Consider the following 23002-nt stretch of genomic DNA (forward strand, 5'->3'; position numbering starts at 1 on the left):
TCCTTTGTCTTTATTGAAGACAGTCACAAAGATGACTATGAAAAGATTCTGGCTATGTTTAATGCATATGTTATACCTCAGAGAAATGTGGATTACGAAAGAACATGTTTTCACCAGAGAATTCTAGAACCAGGGGAAAATGTTGAATATTTTATAAGAGCCCTGCATATATTGACTGAAAACTGATTTTGGGAATACAAAATGTGAAAACATCACAGACAGGGGCTGGTTATTGATAAAAGATAAAAACCTTTCCTAACAGCTATGATTGAAGAGAGATTTAACCCCAAACACAGCTGTACAGATAGCAAAACAGTCAGAATTAATCAAACAAAACAAAAGGCAGGAGCAACTGAAAAACCTGAAACCAGCTTAGAAGCTATAAACAGACAGACACATGAGTGTTTCAGAGTAGCAGCCGTGTCATCATCATAAAACCCCTGAGGAAAGGAGAGAGAACTCCCAGGCTAAGCCCTGGTCTACACGACAAATTTATGTTGATACAACAACATCACTCAGAGGTGTGGAAAATCCACACCTCTGAGCGATGCATTTATACTGACATAACTTCCACTATAGACAGCTCTATGTCGATGGGAGGTCTTTTCCCGTCAACATAGCTACAGGCTTTCAGGGAGGTGGAGTACCTACACCAATGGGAGAAGCTCTCCCATCGGTGTAAGTAGTGTCTTCACTAAGCGTTACAGCAGCATAGCACCGTAAGTGTAGACAAGCCCTCAGAGGGACAAATGCCAGCCTACATGCCCAAGGTGTGGAAAAAGTAATATCCCAAGAGATGATGCATGTCCAGCCAGAGGCACACAGTGTAATACGGGCATAAAATGCAGACATTTTGCAGTTGTTTGCTGCACCAAAGCAGTCATGGAGTTGACTCATATTACAATCAAGAGCCATTGTTTCTGGAATCTATCACTTATGAAGACAGAGTCTGCCTGGGGAGTGAAATTGAATATTCATGGCAAGACTACTGACTTTAAAACTGACCCAGGAGCTGATGTCACAGTCATCTCAGAAGAGACTTGCAGTTACCTTGAACCACTACCTGAGCTGAAATCACCTGACACAGCTCTGACTAGCTGGAGGTATTCTGAACTGCATGGGCAGTTCACCACAGAAATAACTGACAAAGACAAAAGCTATGCATTCAGAGCGTATGTGATCAAAGGATCACAGACCAACAGCGTTCCCTGCTGCAACGTTGCAGCCATGATGGGCTTAATGAGAAAGGTGGAAGAACTTGATGGAGAATTTGATGACATTGGACTTTTGAAATGAGATCCAGTTCAAATCAACTTAAGAGACAATGCTGAACCATACAACGTAAAAACACCCCTACCAGAAAGGCCTTGGAATAGACTAGCTGCAGATTTATGTGAATTCAGAAGACATCATTAGCTGGTCATAGTGGACTATTTTTACAGGTATATAGAAATAATGAACTTGAAAAACATAACATATTGTAGTATTATTGAGAAACTGAAGTGAACTTTTGATCACTTCAGTATTCCAGAACATCTAGTGACTGACAACGGACCACAATTCACTGCAGCAGAATTTAAGTCATTCCAAACAAAATATGATTTTGGTCATATTATTAGCAACCCACATTACCCACAAGTAAATGGAGAGGCTGAGAGAGATGTAGCCAAGAAAATCCTACATCCATTCCTTGCACTTCTGAGTTACAGATCAACAACAAGAGTGGCTACTGGATATAGTCCAACACAACTCCTGATGGGAAGACAACTCAGAACTACTGTTCCAACTACGGAAAATAACTTATTTCCATTGTGGCCAGACATGAAGAGAGTAGCTAAATCAGACAAAAAAGATACCAGAGTCAGTCGTTGCAACTAATGGACAGCCAGATGACCAAGTGTTACGTATTCGGGTCATGTAATTAGAAAACCAGTACAATTCAGAGACACTTAACAGATTGATATGTACTGAACTTCAAATCAGCATGACAATGTAAGTACTGTAAATGGTAGGAAAGTAGAACTTAAAGGGAGAGATGTAATGGAATGCTAAACTGTATTGGGTGACACTGTGTGTAAAATACCTTACTTAAAGGTACCTGGCAGAGCATTAAAGGATCTTGATAAATACATCTGGTGTTATAAACAAGCTCTGTGTAATCATGGGCGGCAAGTGAAGCTTCCCCTCGGAGAGGCTAGCTCCCAATCCCGCCTCTTCTGCCCACACTCAACCTCTGCTCTGCCCCAAGCCTTGCTCAGCCCCCTCCCCACTCACCATGTGCATCCCTCCTCTCCTTCCTCCTCACTCTGCCCCCCCCACCACTCAATGTGTGTCCCTCTTCTCCTCCCCTGCCCTCCCCGCTCGCATCCCTCCTCTCCTCCCCGCCCGGATGCATTTGTCTTCCTCTCCTCCCCCCGCCTCCCTGCTCGAGTGGCAATGGGAGGGGCCTGAGCGGGGGAAAGGAGAGGAGGGACGCACATGGTCAGAGGGCCAAGTGGGGAGGAGAGGAGTAACTGTCGAGCGGCGGCGGGGACCTCTGGAGAGCGGGGTGAAGTGCTGGAGAGGAGCAGCCAGGCAGTGGCGGGTGGAGAACACTGAGCTTTTATATGCGCCATACAGGTTTCCTGGCAGCTGAGCAGGCGCTATCTGCTGCTCAGCTTCCCGGGTTCATCAGTAATCTCCCTGGGAGTCCAAGGGACCCACGAAGCTGAGTAGCAGATACCGCCTTCTCAGCCTCCTGGGAACCTGCATGGTGCATAATAAGTAAGCAAAAACTTCTGCCAGAAACCCATTCCCAGTAGGAAGGGGCCACCAAAGCACAGGCATCTGGTGGCAGGGTCAGCGGCAGCTGGCCAGGGGAGACCTGGCCTATTATACCCGCCGCCCATGTGTGTAACAAGTCCATATCTGGAATAGGAGTATGGCAGCTAGAGACATAGGGCCTGACTCTTTTGTTTTATGCCTTTTCTTTACACTTGAATAAAGTATTACCCCATCAGAATTTGATTTTAGATACTTAAATGGTCCCTATTACCATAATATCTGAGCACCACACAAACTGTAATGTGTTTATCCTCACAACACCCCTGTAGGATAGGGAAGTGCTATTATCCCATTTTACAGATGGAGAACTGAGGCACAAAGAGTTTAAGTGACTTGTCATACAGGAAGTCTGTAATGGATCAGGGAATAAATCCTAGGCCTCACAAGTCCCAGGCTACAGCCCAAACTACTGGACCATCCTTCCTCTCACACGTGCATCACTGATAACATTGTACACTCATTTTTCACAGGTATAACTGATGAGACAAAGTGCAAAGCACTGGAGAATCAGGCCCTTTATTTTTGTTCTTCCTTTGTTTGTGGTTTTCCTGAATATGGAATAAGTCACCTAGACTGGGAAATACACAATGTGGAGTTTGTGTGTGGGATGAATAAGTTTGCTGCAGGCAGTGCAGTGCAGAGGGATTGGCCCCACCTCTAGGCTTATTTATGCAACTGGATTCTTTGCACATCATGGTAAGAGGAAGAAAACAGAAAGAGGTTAAAGGGGAAGGAAGGAAATCCCAGGCTTCCCTGCTGTTTCATTCTTCAGAAAGCATCATAAGGACCTTCTCATGGCCCCTTCCAAGCCCTGCACTAGGGGGTTCTCAAAACGTTGCACTGTGCTGATCGAATTGCTCCGGGGGTGAGTGAATGTTCTTTGGATCAATGCCAGGACGTGCTGCTGCAAAGCCTGAGACTATTCTGGATATGCTTCTCATCTCCCCTAATTAAACTCAGCATCTGCTTGCCAGGCTTAGGGAGGGAGGACGCTCGCAGGGCAGCTAAAGCTGCTGAAACCCTTGTAGCCCTTTCCCAAGAGCCTGGTGGTGTCGTTCTGGTGACATCCTGTGCTAATGGAATGGGGATCAGGATGAGCACTGTTGGAAAGGATCTGGGAAAAGCCCACCTGGTTGCACTCTCACTAGTTCAGGCAGCTTAGTGAGAATTCAAGGATTGTTGTAGCCCTGCCCTTGTGTAGCCAGGGCAGCTGCACCCTCCACAGTGTGGGGGGTAATGGGGAGTGCAAGCCAGTGACAAACAGCGTGACGGCAAATCCCAAGGTGATGCAAACCACTGCTGCCCTGTGACCTCATCAGGAAATGAGGAGCATAGGCTAGTGATGTGCTGTGGGGCAGCAACCCCCTGAGTCACAACTGAGGCTTAATCCCAGGACTTCGATTTTTAACTGGCCTGCCTGATTTCTGTACTGCCTTGCCGGTGAACAGATTTAACATGCTGGCTTTTTTTTTCCCCCACTGGGACACATCAGAGGTCTCCACAGTACAGATCCCAATAGTCCAGATTGCAGTGCCATGGTAGGATAAGGGAAGAAAAATGACAGACCAACATAAAAATACACAGGTTGTGTTATTTTTTGTGTCAAATGATTCTCTAAAACATTTTAGGAATAATTAGCTAGAGTCGATGCAAGGACCCTTTTTGTTGGTCGGGAGGGGGGGCTGGTTTTTCTGAGTCTTGGAAGTGACAACTCTCAGGGCTTTCCCTCGGGGGCACAGCTACATGTCATCCCTTACAGAGAGGCCTGAGCATCGATCACCAGATTACTACATCTCTTTGAGCTGGGCTAAGCCACTAGGTTCAATGTGCCCCCTCCAATCTCCAGGTTTTTCAATTATTACCTCAGCCGTCCCCTGCTGAGAAAATGAGGCCTGCCAGCTTGCCTCAGAGGTTCTTGTAAACTCAGTGGAGGCCAAGCTCGCTCTATGTTTACCCGGGTGTGTGTGGGAAGATTATTCTTCATTTTACCAGTAGCAGAGCTACTACTAACCCCCCTCAGTATCACAGGCAAACCCGAGATCAATCCCAGCTTCTCTGGGAGAACCATGCCTATCCTGCAGTCTCACTGTATGGGGGAAAAGGGAAGGGCGTTCAGATGGCTGGACTGAGTGGTTTGCATGGAAGGAATGCAGGGCTCAGCAGAAACTGTCTAGACTTTAACTAATCTCACCCCAAGGAGTCCGGGAAGCGTTGAGACACACAGAGGGTGGAGGAGTAGAAGGGGCCAGCAAAAGAATCTCAATCTATGTTCAACACCCGCCAATAGGTCGTTTCTACAGGTAAATGGGCTCATTTCTAAAACACAGTTTCCTGTATGCTGGGGTTCAGCTGCCAGAGGACAAAGAGGGAGGGTCGCTTTTGTGGAGTCAGACTGTTCACTGTGACAAAAACTGGGGCTCTTATTTTCTTATAAGCACCATTTATTAGAAGAACAACAGTACAGACAACATCCAAACTCTATTCTGAAGGAAAATAGTGGATGATAAAGACCGCAGTTAATTGGATCTGACCGAGAGAAAGCACCTTCCCTTCACGGATCTCAAAGCACCACACAAACATTAGGTAATTTAGTCCTGCGACCCATGCTGTGAGGTAGGAAAGTGATATTATCCCCAGTGTATAGAAGCAGAAACCAAGGCACAGAGCAGTTAAGTGATCTGCCCAGGGTCATACAGACAGTCAGTGACAGAGCTTGGACCAGCGCTCTCGGTGCTGGGGCCTAGTTCTGTTTGGCCACAAGTCAGAGAAGAATCTTTGGTCCCATGGTTTGGAAATGGCTGTCACAGTAACACAGCACTTCAGACCCCGCCCAGATCCACAAAGGTACTTCGGTGCCTAAGACCCTGTTTTAGGCTCCACTGCAATCCACAAAACTCCCACTTGGCTGCTGCTGAACCCTGTAGCACCCCAAACTCACTTGGTGCCTAAGTTTTCGCAGTAAAAGCCGCCTAGGTGCATGCATATTGCTGCCCCACTAGGCATCTGGGGGCCTACCTTCTGCATAAACCCCAGAGTGATCCACAAACCAGGGGAAGATAAGCGTTTATCTGCCTATCTCACGGGCAGGGCCCGACCCGGTAGATGTGCTCAGAGGCCACCTACCAGCAGACTGGGAAACATTCAAAAGCTGGCTAGAGGAGGTGGTGGTGGTGGTGCCACCACTCACCTAATAAGCTTTATCCCAGTGGTTAGAGCACTCACCTGGGATGTGGGGGACCCAGGTTCAATTCTCCCCTCTGCCTGAGGAGAGAAAGGATTTGAACAAGGGAGTGTGCTTCCCCCCTGCTCCGAGGAGTGTGCTCTAACGAGCGAGCGATGGGCTAGTCTGGGGGGTATTCCCTCAGGCTGTCCTGCTGAAGCTGTTTCTCTGTGGATAAATACTTAAACAGTCATTGGAGAAGGGGAACTGAACCTTGGGTCTCCAACCTCTCACATGGGTGCCCTAACCACTGGACTGGAGAGTCATTCTCTCTCTCTCTGGTCCAATGACTCTAAATATTTAATCCACAGTTGAACAGCTTCAACAAGAGAGACGGAGGGAGCCTAACACCAAACTATCTCATTGTTCCATGGTTAGAGCACCCTTTGAGAGGGGCCAGACCCCCCTGTTCAAATCCTCTCTCCCCCTGAGGCAGAGGGGCAAATTGAACCTGGATCCCAGGTAGCGCTCTAACCACTGGGCTAAAAGTTACCAGCATGACCACTTCCTCCTTCTCCAGCTGTTTTGTGTGGAGCGAGGCAGGTGACTCACTCATTCTCACAAGAAACAATTTGGACACCTAAGTCGCCTGGCTCCAGGAGAGGGGTTCCTGATTGTGGATTGCTAGCAGAGCTAGGTTCCTCCCTGCAGCTTGGACACAGGGGCTGAACTCCATGAAAAGGGCAGGGCTAAGGACACACCTCTGTCATCGGCATCTCTCATTGGGTACTTTAGGTGTCTCCCTGCTTAGTGTGCTGGCTTTTGTAGATCGCATTCGAAGCTAAGGCGCCTATCTCTCCCCATGCATTGTATAGGAGCCTAGGTGTCTAATGCAGGCTTTATGGATCACAGTGTTGTTCCTGTGATTTTCTAGGTGCCTAAAAGTTAGGCACCATGATGCTCAGCATGGCATGCATAAGTCCCTCTGAGAAGCCAGGCCTTCGCCCTTCCTGCCAGATACGCATTAGGCGCTAACATCCTGGGTCTTGAGCTCACATCCTGAGCACATATTGAAAATGTTGCTTCATAACCAGAAATGAGAGGCTTCCCAGTTCAAAAAATTCATGCCACCACTAGTAAGAAAAACGTAAAAATGGCATCGCCTTATGTTACTTGTGATCTGCCCCTTGACTCATAGCGCTGTCCTGTTAACCTAGCCTTGCAGAAAGATGCTGCCAACCAAACAAAAGCAGCAACAATGGGGGGGGAATGTACGGTCATGCCTCCCTATTCCCCTCAGAGAGCCCAACAGGGTCCATTCAAATGCTAACACGCATGGGCAATTTCTCTTTTCTACCTTTGCTTTCTTTAAAAGGAAAAACAAGGTAATTGAATGCCAAACCCTAAAATGATACAGTATTAAAGTTATAGACTTAAACACAAAGTCAGGGAAGGCAAAAACAAAGGTTGTCCTAATGACGTTAGTATCTGTATCATATATATACACATGATAATAGTACCCAGAGGCCTCAGTCTAGACAAGGTCCCATTGCGCTAGGCACTGCACAAACACATCTGAAGATAAGATCTGCGTGCTGAAGAAATTATTCATTTACTCACATTGCAAATATTGTATATTGTTCTGCTAGGTGTCCCCAAGTGGCACGGTCATACACAGCCCTCCAAGTTCTTTGTCTCAGCATGCAAGCAAGTTTTCAGTCTTAGAAGAAATGCTTGTATTGTTGTTAGTTTGGTTATATAAGAATCCTCTGAGAGCATTGGGGAGCAGCACGAGAACTTGCTCTCTACCTTAATCTTGCTGATTAGAGTCAATCTGGGAGCCAGCGCAGCTTGGTAGGAACCTGTCATTGGTGTTCCATTGAGATTTCTGTGAGAGGAGACTGTCTGCATGCTGTTTGTGACCACCTCTATTCCAGGAGGACTGGTGCATGTGTATAAATAAAACAAGTTACACTTAGAATATACCCAGACTCCATGGTCCTGGGAAGCCAACCTGTATGGCCCAAAACTCTGCTACCAGTCAGCAGAGGGGCAACATGGTGTAACAAATGGGATACTAAGGTCAGAAGAGGGGCAACAATATATTTAGATGTTCATCTTGGGCTAGACTGTGCTTCAACTGCTTGTGTGAATAAGGGCTCACTAACATTAGTAAAGGTAGCTTTTAACAGCTTTAAGGACCCAGTCCTACAAACAATTACAGATCTGTTTAACTTTAAGCATGTGACTATTCCTATTGTCTTTAATGGGAAAACACATGTGCTTAAAGTCACACATACTGCGCTATGATTTGCAGATCCTAATTAATACGAAAATAGTATATATGTGCAAGATGGGTGAGTTCACATTATTAGGAAAATGTCAGCATTTGTATTTCTTGAGTTTTGAGTGTTTCTGTATATGGGCTCAGTATTACATTAACAGAGGATTTTTGCATTTAATTATATTAAATTTAGCAGATTACTTCTGGAATCTCATAGAGCATAGATAGTAGTATTGTACAAATATAAAAGTACTACTTTTACAGTCACTTTTCTGCACAGCATTACTTCTGTTTTTAGAGGTAGGATTATATATTTATTTACATAAAACAGTAATAACAACACTTTGTATTTTCCTAGTGTTTTTATCTGAATTTCTCAAAGCATTTTACAATCACTAATTTATTAATCCTCAAGATCTACTGTGCAGTAGGCAAGTATGAGTATTCTCCTTTCTTACGCCTGGAAATATTTCTGAAGTACTAATCATCTGGCTGGGATAATTTAGTTGGGGATTGGTCCTGCTTTGAGCAGGGGGTTGGACTAGCTGACCTCCTGAGGTCTCTTCCAACCCTAATCTTCTATGATCTGCAGCGCCTTTAAAAAAATCAGACCATTTTTTACTTGGGTGCCTAAGCATGGCTTTTCATGCCTTCTTTTAGGCCTCCAAGTTGAAAAATTTGGATATAAGTGACTTGCATAAGGTCATACAGTGAATCGGTAGCAGAGCCAGGCATGGAACAGAGTCTCTGAAAAGTAGCTGCTTGCTCTAATCACTAGTCTATAGCCTCTACTTTCCTATACACAAAGATTTTGCTATAAAAATATGAATAACACACTTTTTAAAATCAGAAGACAGCAGCTGAAATATTTAAAAAATGTTACCTTGTTGTTTTAACAACATCTTCACTGCTGGGGGAGAGGGGGAGGAAAAAAGTGGAGGAAGGAAAGTAATTTCCGTTGGTTGCCATAGCAACTAATGGGAATCGCTAACCCATCTTCTTCTCCTGTCAACCTTAGATAGACCTGTCAGGCAAAGTAAGCAATTCTGCATAGAGCTGCTGCCTAACTACAACATTAAATTAATGGAGAATCTACATTATCATAATGTCAAGTGCCATCCCTACAGCATGTCTCCATTTGTTATCTCTGTGCTACTAACAAAAGCCATGAATAAGTGATAAGCCATGAGAGCTGCTTCCTGCTCCCCTCAGAGAGGAAGCAAGCTTTGAAAACGCACCTCCCCCCCATACACTACCTCAGCTCTGCCTCCATGGATGTCTGTCTCTATCTCTGGGTCAGTCGACAGCATTCAAGTGTACCCCATCCCATCCACAAATGAGGGGCGTCCCCATTTTAGAACTTGATTTCATTGTTACTCCCCATGTGCATCTGTTCATTTGTCAATAATTTAGCCCACAGTGGGGCTGGAAAAATGTTATTAGTATAACAACAGATAATATAAAACAAGTAATAATAGTCCTTTGCATGTCTACAGCACCTTCCATCCAAGGGTCTCAAAGAGCTTCACTAACGGTAATGCATTTGTGACTCTGGCAAGTCCTCACTAGAGGCTTCAGCAGAGGGGCCCATACAATATAATACTGTGGACGGAATATAAACCTGTCCTGATAAAAATCATGATGACCCCAGCTAATTCACCTCTCCAAGGACTCTATGCTGATGTCTCATACACTTCTAGGCTGTTAGAGCATCTGAGATTTTTCAGTCAATGGCAAAACATTAGATAACAGAGCTAGGGGGGAGGAACCCACTTTACTTCATTGCCATGCAGGCATCTGGTTGACATATCATCCCCCACTGCCCCATGACTAACTGCACCTCCAATCACTTTCCTCCACAGTGTTTGGAGAGACCATTATATGCACTTGGACAATTTTGTTCAGTTCTGGGCACCACATTACCAAAAAGATATGGCCAAATTGGAGACACTTGCAAGAGTGACCGTTCTTTGGCAGGGATTGTGCTATGAGGACATTAAAGAGCTAAACATGTACAGGTTGGAGCAGTGGAGGCAACATAGGTCTGTAATATCTGAAAGGTGGAGATAAGAGAGAGGGAGGGAGGGGAATTACGGTATGTATTCATGAACCTAGGGCTATAACTAAGACTAATGGGATGAAATAAGGAAAGGGATTATTTATTTACCTTATTTGTTTATTTGAGAAGAAGAAAAAAACTTTGGAGAGATATTAGGTTGTGGCATTGCCTCTGCAAAGAATAGGAAGGAGGCAGCATAATATGGGACACACAAAGCTAGACTAGACAAGACACTAATGACCAGGATTTGCAAAAGTGACTACTGATTCTTGGCACCAACTTGAGACATTGTGAAAGGGTCAGTTTTTCAGCAGGTGGGTGCTTGGCAAATTCTGAATCTCAGGCCCCTTTAAAGTGTCTCAGGTTGGGCAGTAGCCACATTTGAAAAGTGTGGCTTAATAAGAGCACTGTAGGAAACAATGCTGCATGAGAGAGAGTGTGCTTATCCTGTCTACACACACTTCTTGAGTGACTGAAAACACTAGGCCATCCTGCCTCTAAAGCATGAGGCCATGTTTATTATACTCCAAACAGGTCCTCTCGGCTAATCAGAGCCAGCCCTGCACCACCAGATTGTCAGGTTGCCCTATAATTAACTTGGCTGCTCTGTAGGTAACAGGACTGAGAAAACACAACAAACCCAGCCATCTGCACACCCTCATTTTGTAACATTAGAGTCCTGACTCTTCAGCATAGTGACCACAGAGACCTGCACAAGGATTCTTTCAAGATCACAATACAGACAGTGCGAGTGAGCCAGGGACGTGTAACAGCGTGACGAGGAGTACGATACCTCTTCTCTGCCCCCTGCTGGAGGTGCCCCCACCCTGACACACCTGTCCAAAGAACTGTGTCACCTGGGAAAGAAGGGCAGTGAACTTAGGTCTCCAAGCACTTCCATCAGGCATTAGCAATCCAGACTCCTTAGGTGACATAAAAAAAGTTTGCCCGCTTCTCCTAAGAGGTGGTGCTGGGGCAGCAAAGAAGCTCACTGGGCCTAACTCAGAAAACCCAGCCCCAGGTCATGGCCTGACAAACTGACTGCACCTTCAATTACAATGTGTGACAAACTTTCTCTGTTGTGGAGTGTGACAGGGTGCTGGGCAGAGGGTTGCATATTCAGCCCTCTGTCACCCCCATTCCTCATTAGGGGAACAAACTAGAGCGGGCTGGAGGTAACCTAACCCTAATTGGGGAGGCAGAGACAGCTGCTAATTAGCCTGGGGCTGCATCAAAGCCTCAGGGGAAGGAAGCCCGGGGAGAGCAGGAGGAAAGGGAAAAGGCAGGGAATGGAAGCAGAGAGGTAGTTCTCCCCTCCCTGCAGACAGTGAAGGGTTACTTGTACATGGTGAAACAGTGGTGGGAACAAGCCTGAAATAATGTGCACCAGTGGTTACTAAACCCAAGGTCTCAGAGTGACTTTATGAACCTAGCAGAGGCAGAAGCCAAGGGGGCCCTGCCACACCCTGCTACGTGAAGTTAAAAGTCCAGGTGGCCATTTTTGAGATGAATGTCTATTAACTGTTACTGGACTAGCAAGGGGCTGGCAGCAAGACCACACACACACACACACGCTCCTGGTGAGCCGGGACACTCATAGTGGTAGCGGCCCACAGTGTTGTTTTCACAAGGTAACAATAATCAGATCTCTTCCCAGGCGAAGCTGGTTTTATCTGGGTGGATATAGTGCTGTAGCTGACAACCCTGAACACTGAAGTCCCTTCTTTGGCCACAGAATAGGTGCAGCCTGGGCAGTGGCAGAGCAAGCTTCTGATGTGACATGACTTAGCCCCACCTGGAGCCTCACCTGCAGGGGCGAAAGGGAAATGGAGTCTCTGTGGCAATTCAGTGCTTGCCCTCTCTGCTGAGACAGCCCCCATGAGTACCCTATATGGAAGGTTATTTTATTATGCCTCCTACCACCACCTCTAGGGATAGGAACGAGCTCACCAGCTCATATCACATGCAGCAACCAAACAGCCATCAGAGGAGAGTAACTTGCAGTTTCTCTCCTACAGAGTCAGGTCTGGTCCACCTGTAAAACTTAGGTTGGTGAGACTGCAGCACTCACATGTGACAAATCCACCCCCCTGGGTGCCGTAGTTAAGCGAACCTAACCCCTGGTGTAGACACAGCCAGGGTGACGGAAGAATGCTTCTGTCAACCTACCTACTGTCACTCGAGGAAGTGATGTTCCTACAGCGATGGGAACACCCCCTCCATCACCGTAGGCTATGTTTACAGAGTTATGCCAGCATAGCTACACCGACCTAGCTATACAACCGGAGTCCCCGCAATGTAGACAAGGCCTACGTCCTCCAGGAAGTGTAGTAATGCACTTACAAGAGTTCCTGTACACTCTCATGCACTCTTTGGGTTTCCTGGGACATACTTCCTGCTGGGTCAGAAACAAAGCAGTCCAGGACAGGGCAGTCACAAGCTACAGTACACAGGGTAGTAGGAAGTTTATTACCTCATTCCTGTACATAGTCCCTGTTCATAATAAAAGGTTTTATCTTGACACTGGTCTGCCTGTCAGTAAGATATTACAGTTTCTGCTGTTACAGGCCAAATTCAGACCAGTGACCTAAGATGAATGGTCCAGTTTCACTACTAAGCTGTCCAGATTCCTGGATTCAATGAACTGTTCTCCAACATCAGTCTACCCCCTTTGGAACTGGATTACAATCCTTTCAAATCATCCATTCCCACTGTCCCTGCAGGATGTTCCTTCTCCCAAGCACAGACAACACTCCAGATGTGGCCAACATGACCCCTGAGCTTTGAAGGCTAGAAACCAGTTCTTCATATACAGCGCCCTTTCCTCAATCACAAAGGAAAAGAGCAGCCAAAGACAAGGCAGAAGAAGAAAGCCCAAAGGTAGCTTGGCACAGCTGTGAAGAGTTACATCATGCAGCAGGAAAGCAGTTGGCTTCGGGCTACAATTACCTGTGCTCAAATGGCAGGGGTCCCAGTGGCACAGAAAGGCCTCTAGGAATTGCTTTCCAGACTGATTAGTCATCTAGTAAACAGCCCCAGACTGCACACCTGGAGCAACACCCAAACTGTGCACCACCAAGGGCCATGCTGGCAATGTGCCAGCAACTTGAGGGCTCTGCCTCATTTGTATCTGTCCTGATGTATGCATAGAAACTCCTCGTTTTTCACCTGAAGTCTTAGGAGCTGATCAGCTTTATCCTTGTGTAGAAGTTACAAGGAGGGACTAGCCAAGGGCTGTATTACAGGATCCTGAGAGCCAGATTTGGCCCTGAGGTTGCAGTTTGTTGGGCCACTGCTACAGATGGATATTTATTGTCCCATACTGTGTTCTGAGGATGGACAGATTTCTTAGATCGGCACATTTCTCTCCGGGCTTCAGTCTCGCATCAAGCTACTCTACCTCCCACTCCAACTGACATTCTGAATCTCCACGGACTTTCCTACCTGGCAGAACAGGCACCTGAGAAGACTTAACTATGAAATCAACAGTGAATGGAGCTTTGTGATGAAGGCTTATGGTTTTGAGTTCTCACCAATATTTATCAGTGAAGGCCAGTGAAAGAAATACTCACACAAATTTACAGGCAATCTGCGGGGAGTGAGTGTGACCTACTGGCTACATCATCAAGAATTTTGGCTTCTAGTCTTAGCTCTGTCACAGATTTTGTGTGACCTAGAGTGTAAAATTACGAAGAAACCACCTTTTGCTGCAGATAATCTTTCCAGCCATCAGCATATCTTGAAACGCCAATTTCTGGGGAAAATCATCAAGAACAAGATAACTCCAGCAGTATCTAGAGTCCAAATGTCTCTGACCTATTTAGTTGGGGTTCTGGTCTGAGAGCTGTGCAGACACTGCACTGGTGACGGTGATTGATGATCTCCTGTCAATGGATGAAGATTAGGTGCCCATGCTTCAAAGTTCATGGACTCCCTGGTCACACCTCAGTCCCTCCTCTGGCCTGCTCCAAACCTTGCCCTAGCCTAGCTTGGGACAGCTATGGTGGAGCACCAAGGCGTGCACAGTCACCCTGCATTCCTGCTCTGAAACCTGCCCCTTTCTCTTGTCATGTTACCTAGTCTTTCAAATCCTCTGTCTGCACTGATCCCCCTCTATCTATTAAAATTGCAGGAGCACCTACCTAGAGATCCAGGTCAGGGATCAAGGCCTCACTGGGTTAGGTACTGTACACACACATAACCAAAAGATAATCTCCATGCCAGAGAGCTTACAGTTTTAGGGTGGTATTACTCGGAGTAATGGGATGAAATAAGCAAAGGAAAATTTAGGCTGACCAGCAGGAAAAGCCTGCTACCCATGAGAACATTAGACAGTATAATAGTGTTTCAAGGGAATGGTTGGCGTCATACCATTTGGGACAAAAGTGGACTGGGTACAGCCCCGGTGCGCACACTATGGGGAACCACCCTGTGCTACTCAGCAGGAGATGGACTGGATGGGACCTAACAGATCTTTTCCATCTGTAACGCCTATCTCTTGGCTGTCTGGTTGCATTCTGGGTGTGTTTCAGAGAGCAAGGGAGGAGTAGTTTACTCCCCAATGATATGAAAGCCATTAAGCCAGCTCCTGCTTTCAAACCAGCCTTTAGTTTGCTTCACCACCACATTTGCTCAGATGCTTGAGAGTGGGATTGAGGGATCCAGATACAGCTGAGCTAAGGAGACATGAGATCCCCTTCCCTGCAAATCCACCTGACCCCTTACCCTTTCCTAGCCAGCTCGTCACAAAGGAGCCTTCAGCGTGAGTCCCAGCCCAGTGAGTCCCAATATCTTTGATGTGACTGACTGGTCACAAAGGCTATTCTTTAATTTAACTGTACAGTAACTAACAGTAATCAGCAACAACATTCTTGGCCTCCAAGTATTTACTGCTGGAGTTAGGGAACTAAGGAGTGGAATAGGAAATCATACTTCACAGGGCTCAGGGGATTGGGAATAGGCTCTGCAGACATTGACCTCTAAGTAGCTGGTTTGAGTTGCAGACCAAGCAAATAATAATCAATTATTACTATCTGATGTCTGCTCAGTAGCCTGGTCTCAGCCCAATTCAGAGTTGTTAGGAGCTCATATTGCTATCAATGCCAGCATAAATGACAACGATTATCTGCAGTCTTATATGGTGCCCATCACCATGCGTTCGAAGCACCTTGGTATCTGAACTGGCAGTTCCAGCAGAGAGATCAAGGACTGAATGGGTCACAGGCTGGAACTCCCCTCTGACCACTAAAGAAGGTCAGGATTGAGGCACATTGATGGAGTGACAGGTGGGAAAAGCTTGCACCGCCACAGCCCATACTGTGTTTTGTCTGTGCTTAAACACAGGACATAAGCCTCTAGGCCTGGTAATCCAGCACCTTATTCATTATCTACATAAAAAGATTCCAGGATTGTCACTCTGTGTGTCACTGTTACGTCTGCTCAATCAGTGTGAAGTGATGGAAACAGCCACATGCATGGCTGAGCACTCTCTCTGTTCAGAATATCACCAGGTTCAATTATCACTGGGATTTGCGGTCCGTTACCATCCAATTTTTAAGTTCTCAACCATTTTGGCCCCTTTTTTTTTTTAAACACATGACTTTATGACTTACACCCCTGTGACAGCCAGGGTTTTCAGTTACTAGTTATTTATACTATGGTAGTAGCGCCTAGGAACTGCAATCAAGGATCAGGATCCCACTGTGCTGGTCTATGTACAGATATGTACAAAGAGGACAGTTCCAGCTCCAGAGAACTCATAACTGATAGGACACACAGGATGACATAGAATACATAAGACCCCATATCCACAGCTCAGAGCACCCACAAACTCTGCAAAAGTCTAGATCTAGATACAACTCTGCTGTTCAGACCCGTCTCTAAAATAAACCAGAGTATTAACAGTTTTAGTCTTTTCTTTTGATAATACCAAAGACACCAGCCTGAGGGATAAACCTTTACAAAGAATGTTCACTTTGTTCTTAGATCAGCTCAGACTCTGAAATATGGCAGAAACGTCTATAACAGAGGCCCCCGTGGAGACAGACACAATCTGGCTGAACGAGGCACTTCTGGGAATCTCATCTGGCTCATGGGATGGGATGTGAAAACAAAGTCTGGTTAACAGGAGTCACATTACTTTGGAAGGATGCATCTGGCAGAGTTTTGTCACAAACTTTCATCTGTTCAAAGAAAAATGTTCTTCAACATGTAACACCACACAAGAAAGATCAAAGGTGCCCCAGTCCCTCCTGATGGGGAAGCAGCTGCTCCAATAACAGCAGCTGGAGCCCAAGCAGTAGACAACACTATGAGTTTCAATCACTCCCCTCGTCTTGTGTGGGGAGGGGATCTGCACACTTACGCTGCCTCTCACCAGCAGCTCCCTGTTAATTACAGGCAAAGAATTTGTGCTCTGGCAGATGAAGGCCCTCGCTGCATGCTGGTGAATTTGCACAGCCCAGACTTGTCAGTAAACAGCAGCTTTGTTTGCAGAGAGATGCCACAGAGTCACATACACTCATGCATTACACACCTTACATTTGTCATATTCTGAAGCTTGCAATATCCACCCTTCCATGAATTTAGGCTGCTGAATTCATGCTTGGTAACATCCCTACATGTAGGTAGTATGGTGTAGGGGTTAGAGCATGGCACTGGGTTCTTGGGACAGAGCTCCGAGGTTCTAGTGCTGACTCACCTGCCGATTTAGACCTCAGTCCTGCAAGGTGCTCAGCTCTCTGGCCTAATACAGCACAGCCCTTAAAGTTAAGCACATGCTTAAGTGTTTTGCTGGATTGGGCCAAAGGATTCAACACCCTGCAGGCCTGAGCACTTGCTGTGTGGCACTTGCTAAGTCACTTCTCTCTTTCTGTCTAATGCATTTATAATGTGCCCATCACTATGGACATGTAGGTCCAACTAGCTGCCAAGCAGAGATGCAAAGGTAGGATTCCAAGGCAGTGGATGGTGTCAGAGCACAAATATCAGACAGGACAAAATTCAGATAAATGTTGACTCTGATATTGCTTCCTGGGAAGTCAATGGCAACATTCCAATTAGCTTGAAGCAATGTCTATACCAGTAGACAAAGGCATGCTATAGTTCTGACACACATTAGCTGGTGAAGGTAAACTACTAGGGTTGACCCCTGCCAGCTAACACATGTTCAAATACAAATTGTCCTGTCTACAATAGGGTTTTAACATGTCATAGTTATACTGTATGTTAAAACCTGGTAAAACTTTCCGATATATACAAGTCCTCTGACCCGGTAAAGACAACCGAACAGAGTGTCTGGATTTATTTCTTGTTAACTGGGTATTTACATACTATTCCTTCAGCACCCAGGGATGAGATGTGCACCATATAGGAGACTTAGAGGCTTAAGGATTAACTTTTAATACACTCATTTTCTTTCCCATGGGAGAGGATATGGAGAAGGTAAAAGATATTTTGAGTCTCTCTCTCTCTCCTCTCTTCTATCCCATCCAGTCACCTCACTATAAACTCTGCTTCCCAGAACCATCCCCTGTACCCAGAAAAGGGACTGCTTGGGTTCATAGCTGACCTATCTTCCTGGCAGCCCCTGCGACACTAGCATACAAATCTTGCACTGAGATCCTGATCCCTCCAACTGAATCATCCAACACGACCAGGGGCAGGAGGGGGATTCCAGATGCTGACCCCAGAAGAGAAAGATAAACAGAACTACATGAGCTTGATGGCTCGATTCCATCTGGGTGGTAGGGCTCAGGATCTATTGCTCTTGTGATTGTTTCTGAGCTTGGCCAAGAAAATCTCCCACGGTTTGGCAAGTCTACAATTTTCCAGTCTTCACAAAAGAATCCCAGGAACCTTTTTTGAAGCAATTTCTTCTCAAGAAAGATTACTAATGGGCCTAACAATAGCACTGGGGTGAGCGGAGGATAAAAATCTAGACAGGTAGGGAGAGCTATACTCCAGTGGAGCTTAGTAGCAATTTTGCCTACATAGGGACTACAGGTTTTAATGCCCAGTGTTAATTTATGAATACACTGAATGGCACTGAACACAGAATCCACCAAAAGCAGACAACAGCTAGAGAAGTGATCATCTCTGAAATCTAAAAGAGGCACACAATATGTTTCTATGATGTGTACTTAACTGCAGAACAAAACATACTTATATTTATACAATATTATTGCATGTCACAGACATAATAATAATACATAGCACTTAGATAAGGGGTTTTAACTTCATAGTGTTTTCTAAACACTAACTAGTTAGTCTTCAAACACAACCAGCTCTTCATAAGAAAGGTAGGCCAAGATTTCCCATAGTGTGTGCCAGTCATATATAGGTATCTAAATGGTTTGATTTTCAAAAGAGCTGAGCGCTCACCAGCTTCCATAGACTGAAGTGGAAATGCAGGGTGCCTGGCACTTTTGAAAATCAGACCATCTATTCAGATACCTAAATCCACACTGAACAGCCTAACTTTAAACCTGGTTTTAAAAACTTAATGGCCAAAATTTTCATTATCCCAATTTTATATATGGAAAGATTAAGGCACAGAGATATTATGGTGCCTAAATTTGGGCATCAAAAAAATTAAGGCACCTACAAACCCTTTCACGTTAGCAAGCCTCCGAGTGTGACCCCCCCTTATAAATTAAAAATGTTTTAATATATTTAACACCATTATAAATGTTGGTGGCAAAGCGGGGTTTGGAGAAGAGGCTGACAGCTCATGACCCCCCACATAATAACCTTGCGACCCTCTGAGGGTTCCTGACCCCCCCAGTTTGAGAACCCCTGGGCTACCCAGAATACTAGTAGCACAGCTGGCATCAGGGTCCAAATTCATCCCTGATCCAAATCCACTAGCTCCTACTCTTGTGCACAGACCACTATCATGGTTATTATTTAACATTTATGTTGCAGTTGTACCAATGCACACCGTCTTACAAAGAGATTTTGACTTATACATTGACCAGAATTAATTATAGTTTGTTTACTATTATTTAGGCTTTGTCCACACTTGTTTACCCTTGTGGTGGTGTGTAGGGTACATGTAGCTATACGCCACAGTGACAGAGGCAAGCTGAGTCCACATTCACTGCAGTGTGTACCTACACGTGGAAGGCTCCGGCCTGGGGAGGCAGTGAGGAAAGGCTCCGACAGCGGGACAATACACCGCTAAAAAAGGCAGTGTAGACTTTGGAAGCACTGCTTGGGTGTTTAGACTCTAGAGAACCACGTAGAATATATACCCTGGGGGTCATGCATGTATGGCACTCTATGCTACTCACCTAAGCAGTGCCTCACCATCTACCCTGCTATTTATACCCACGCTATCTGGGCATGTATTATCTGTACTCTACACGCCACTCTAAGGCTATGTCTACACTACAGCTGGGATTGATGCTCTGAGATAGATCCACCGTCGGTCAATTTAGCGGGTCTAGTGAAGACCCGCCAAATCAACAGCAGATCGCTCTCCAGTCGACCCCATACTCTACCCCCGACGAGAAGAGTAAGGTAAGTCGACAGAAGCGTTTCTCCCGATGACCCCCCGCGGTGTAGACCCTGCGGTAACTCGACCTAAGGTACGTAGCTAGAGTTGCGTAGCGTAGGTCAACTTACTACGGTAGTGTAGACATAGCCTTAGTGTTGACCTACCCTGTGGCTACATCTTCACTGGGAGCTAGGGGCGTGATTCCCAGCTCACACAGACATACTTGTGCCAGCTCTCATCAAGTTAGTGCATTAAAAACAATAGCGTAGCTGCAGTAGCACGGGCAGCCGCAGTAGCAGCATGCGTTAGCTTCCCTGAGTATGTACCTGCAGGATCCGGGGAGGTTTGTACTCAAGGCAAATAGTCTATGCTGCTGATTGCCACAACTCGTGCTGCCACAGCTACACTACTCTTTTTAGCACACTAACTGGATGAGAGCTAGTGCAAGTATGGTTACATGAGCAGGGAATCACACCCCCAGCTCCAAGTGTAGACGTGCCTAAGAAGATGAATAAAACTGCTTCCTGTTTGAATTCCAGCTTCTTGATGTATGGAAATACTGACTGTGTAAGTATGTCAGGCACTAAGAGAAGGCTAGTATTACTGTATTATTATGCACATACACATGTGAAATGTTAATGCATGCTATAGCTCAAATCCACTCCCTCTCAGTTTTCATGGACGCTGCCACTAAAGCCGGTTTGGCAGTGTTAGCTGTGACCCCATCACCTTTCCATATCGCCTCCATTCCTGGCATGCCACAGTACTCTGAATTTTTCATCTCCTCAGCAAGATGCTGATATGTGGGGGAGTTTACTGGAGAGCTTTAGTTTCTAGGTTTTTAAAAATCTGTTGTATTATTCTAAATCCTGTCTCTGCCATAACCATGGTAGTGAGGACAATGGATGGGAGGCAAAAAAATCAGCTGTTTTGTTGGAAATCAGATGTGTTTATACATTTTTAGGCAGAGCCAAATTGTGATGCTTCAGGGTGCGGCTAGCCATCTGTAACAAATGTGAAGGGGGATAAAATGCAAGTGGAAAGAAAGATCCCCCCCCAGGGATCTCTTTTCTTCATAAACGCACATTCTGTTTCTCTCCCTAGTGCAGCTTGAGTTCATTTTCTTTAAATCACTTCCACATTTTCCTGCTGTAATTATAAAATAGTTTGTTTCAGACCTCACTTTCACAAAGGCTGTAGCACTGGGAATTCAGATACCGCTTATTTTCTATCACCAGACTTTTGGGTTTATGAGTTTGGAGTTAATGGCTTTTAATTCCTGAAGAAGGTCAATGCAGTAAAAAAGGAAATGTTCAGAAAAAGTACAGTCTCACTTTAAAACTTGAAAGCATGAAAATGCAGTAATATAAACACAAGCTGATCACACTACAGGACTTAGGTTTTGGCAGAGGATTTTCAGATTTAATATACCGCATGGGAACAAAATTCTGTTATGCTTTTTAAAATATGAAAACGCACTAACAGTAAACCAGACAGATGTAACTTTAGCTCCCAAAGGAATACATAACAAGGATTTCCATTCACACTTATACGCTGAAACTTTCACCCCAAGAAAAAAAAATTACTTTTCCCAACTGTGGGTGTATTTTTCACCAAATGAAACTGCTTGAAAGCTTTGGAGGGAGAAACTGTTAATTGTTTAAATTGCTCGAAGGAAAGTGTAAATCATCCAGGGCACTTTTCTGAACCCCCCAGATCCATTACTTCCTCCAAATACCCGCCCCGCCATCTATTCTTTCCCCAAATCCCCCTGCGCTGGATGCTTTGTCTCCCCTGGTAAAGGCAAACATTTGCTTTCACGCGCATCCGCTGCCTAGATTTCTGCTCCCAACTTTGCAGCGGATCAAAGCGGCTCGCGAGTCGCTGGACTACGAGCACGAGCCACCCCAACTATCCCCGGGCTCTCGTCTGTGTTTGCAGCTACACTTAACAACATGTCGTGTTCGTGCAGGAGCTGGCAATCTAGTCCTCGTAAAAAGCGCCCAGGGGAGCCCGGAGCCCCGCACATACCTCAGCGTGCAGCCGGGCGACGGCCACGAGGGCAAAGAGTGAGAGACTTTTCCAAATCTGCAAAAGAGAGAGAGAGAGAGAGAGATGCGTGTGAGGGGGCAAGGGGGGGCTGGGAAAGAAAGAGGCGCCCCAGAAAACTTCCCCAGGATCCCCCTCTTCTGAGGTCCCCTTCCCCACCCCTCCTACCACCAGCCTCTCCCTCCCCAGCCGCCGCCCCGCTCACCATGTTGCTCCTGGCTCGGGCAGAGGGGCGCGAGTGGGGCGGGCTGGCCGAGAAGCGGAGAAGGGACCTTTGCTGCTTTTTCCTTCTTCTTCTTCTGGAAATTTGATCAGGGCGCTGGGAGGGAAGCGCTCTGCTCCCCGCATCTGCCTCCAGCTCCGCCCCTCCCGGCCAGCCCCCCGGGCCCCCTTCACCCGCTCCTCCCCCCGCCCCGCCCCGCCCCGCCCCGCCGTCCCGTCCCCCCCCTGCGTCCCGGCGGCTGCTAAGCCGGGGCCCGCGGCGCGTGTGGGAGCCGCCGCTGACTCCTCCCGCTCCGGCTCCCTCGGTGGGAGGGACACAGCGCTGCTATGGGGCTAGGAGCCATGGGGCTGAGGGAGGCTTTCCATGCATCCCTACAGCGTGCAGGCACAGGCCCTCCCGAGCCTGCCAGCCCCTCCTGGGGGGCTTCAGGCTGTGCCACAGAGTCAGCGTTGCCAACCCCTTCCAGGGTTGGCCCGGAGTCCCCAGGAATTAAAGATGAATCTTTAATTAAAGATGCTGTCATGGGATGAGACCTCCAGGAACATGTCCAACCACACCTGGCAACCCTACAAGGAGAGGAAGGTGCTCTCCGGGAAGGGGTGGGGGGGGAGTTGCCGAGCAGCTGGAAGGGGGAAGAAAGCGGGGTGCGGGGGATGAGTTCTCTCCTGTGTCTCCCCCAGCAATGAAGCGAGGCTGCTCCGATCTGGGTGGGTGGGAGCTGCACAAAGGGAGAGGGATGTAGCAATGACATAGCTAGGAGTTGAATTTTGGGGGGGCCCCAACTTCCGGTAGATGGGCAGTCACGCTAGCTGGACCCACTGTGTGAGGCGCCCCAGGGGCATGGAGGCTCCTGCTGGCTCCCTGGTGGGCAGAGGGGCAGTCACACCCGCCCTGCAAGTAAGAGG

The 23002-nt window shown here is 46.6% G+C and overlaps 1 protein-coding gene across 1 annotated transcript in view; it reads right to left on the reverse strand.

Moving 5' to 3' along the window:
• FSTL1 (follistatin like 1) overlaps nucleotides 1-22272 on the reverse strand; it is an 80863-nt gene extending 58591 nt beyond the window's left edge. The window contains exons 1-2 of the mRNA XM_007062067.4: nucleotides 22080-22272; nucleotides 21857-21913 (exon numbers count right to left, since the gene is read on the reverse strand). Of these exons, the coding sequence (XP_007062129.1) occupies nucleotides 21857-21913; nucleotides 22080-22082 (60 nt within the window). The 5' untranslated portion in view covers nucleotides 22083-22272. The remainder of the gene's footprint in view (nucleotides 1-21856; nucleotides 21914-22079) is intronic.
• Nucleotides 22273-23002: the final 730 nt, after the last annotated feature.

The sequence above is a fragment of the Chelonia mydas genome, chromosome 1 (assembly GCF_015237465.2).
Source record: "Chelonia mydas isolate rCheMyd1 chromosome 1, rCheMyd1.pri.v2, whole genome shotgun sequence".
NCBI lineage: Eukaryota > Metazoa > Chordata > Testudines > Cheloniidae > Chelonia > Chelonia mydas.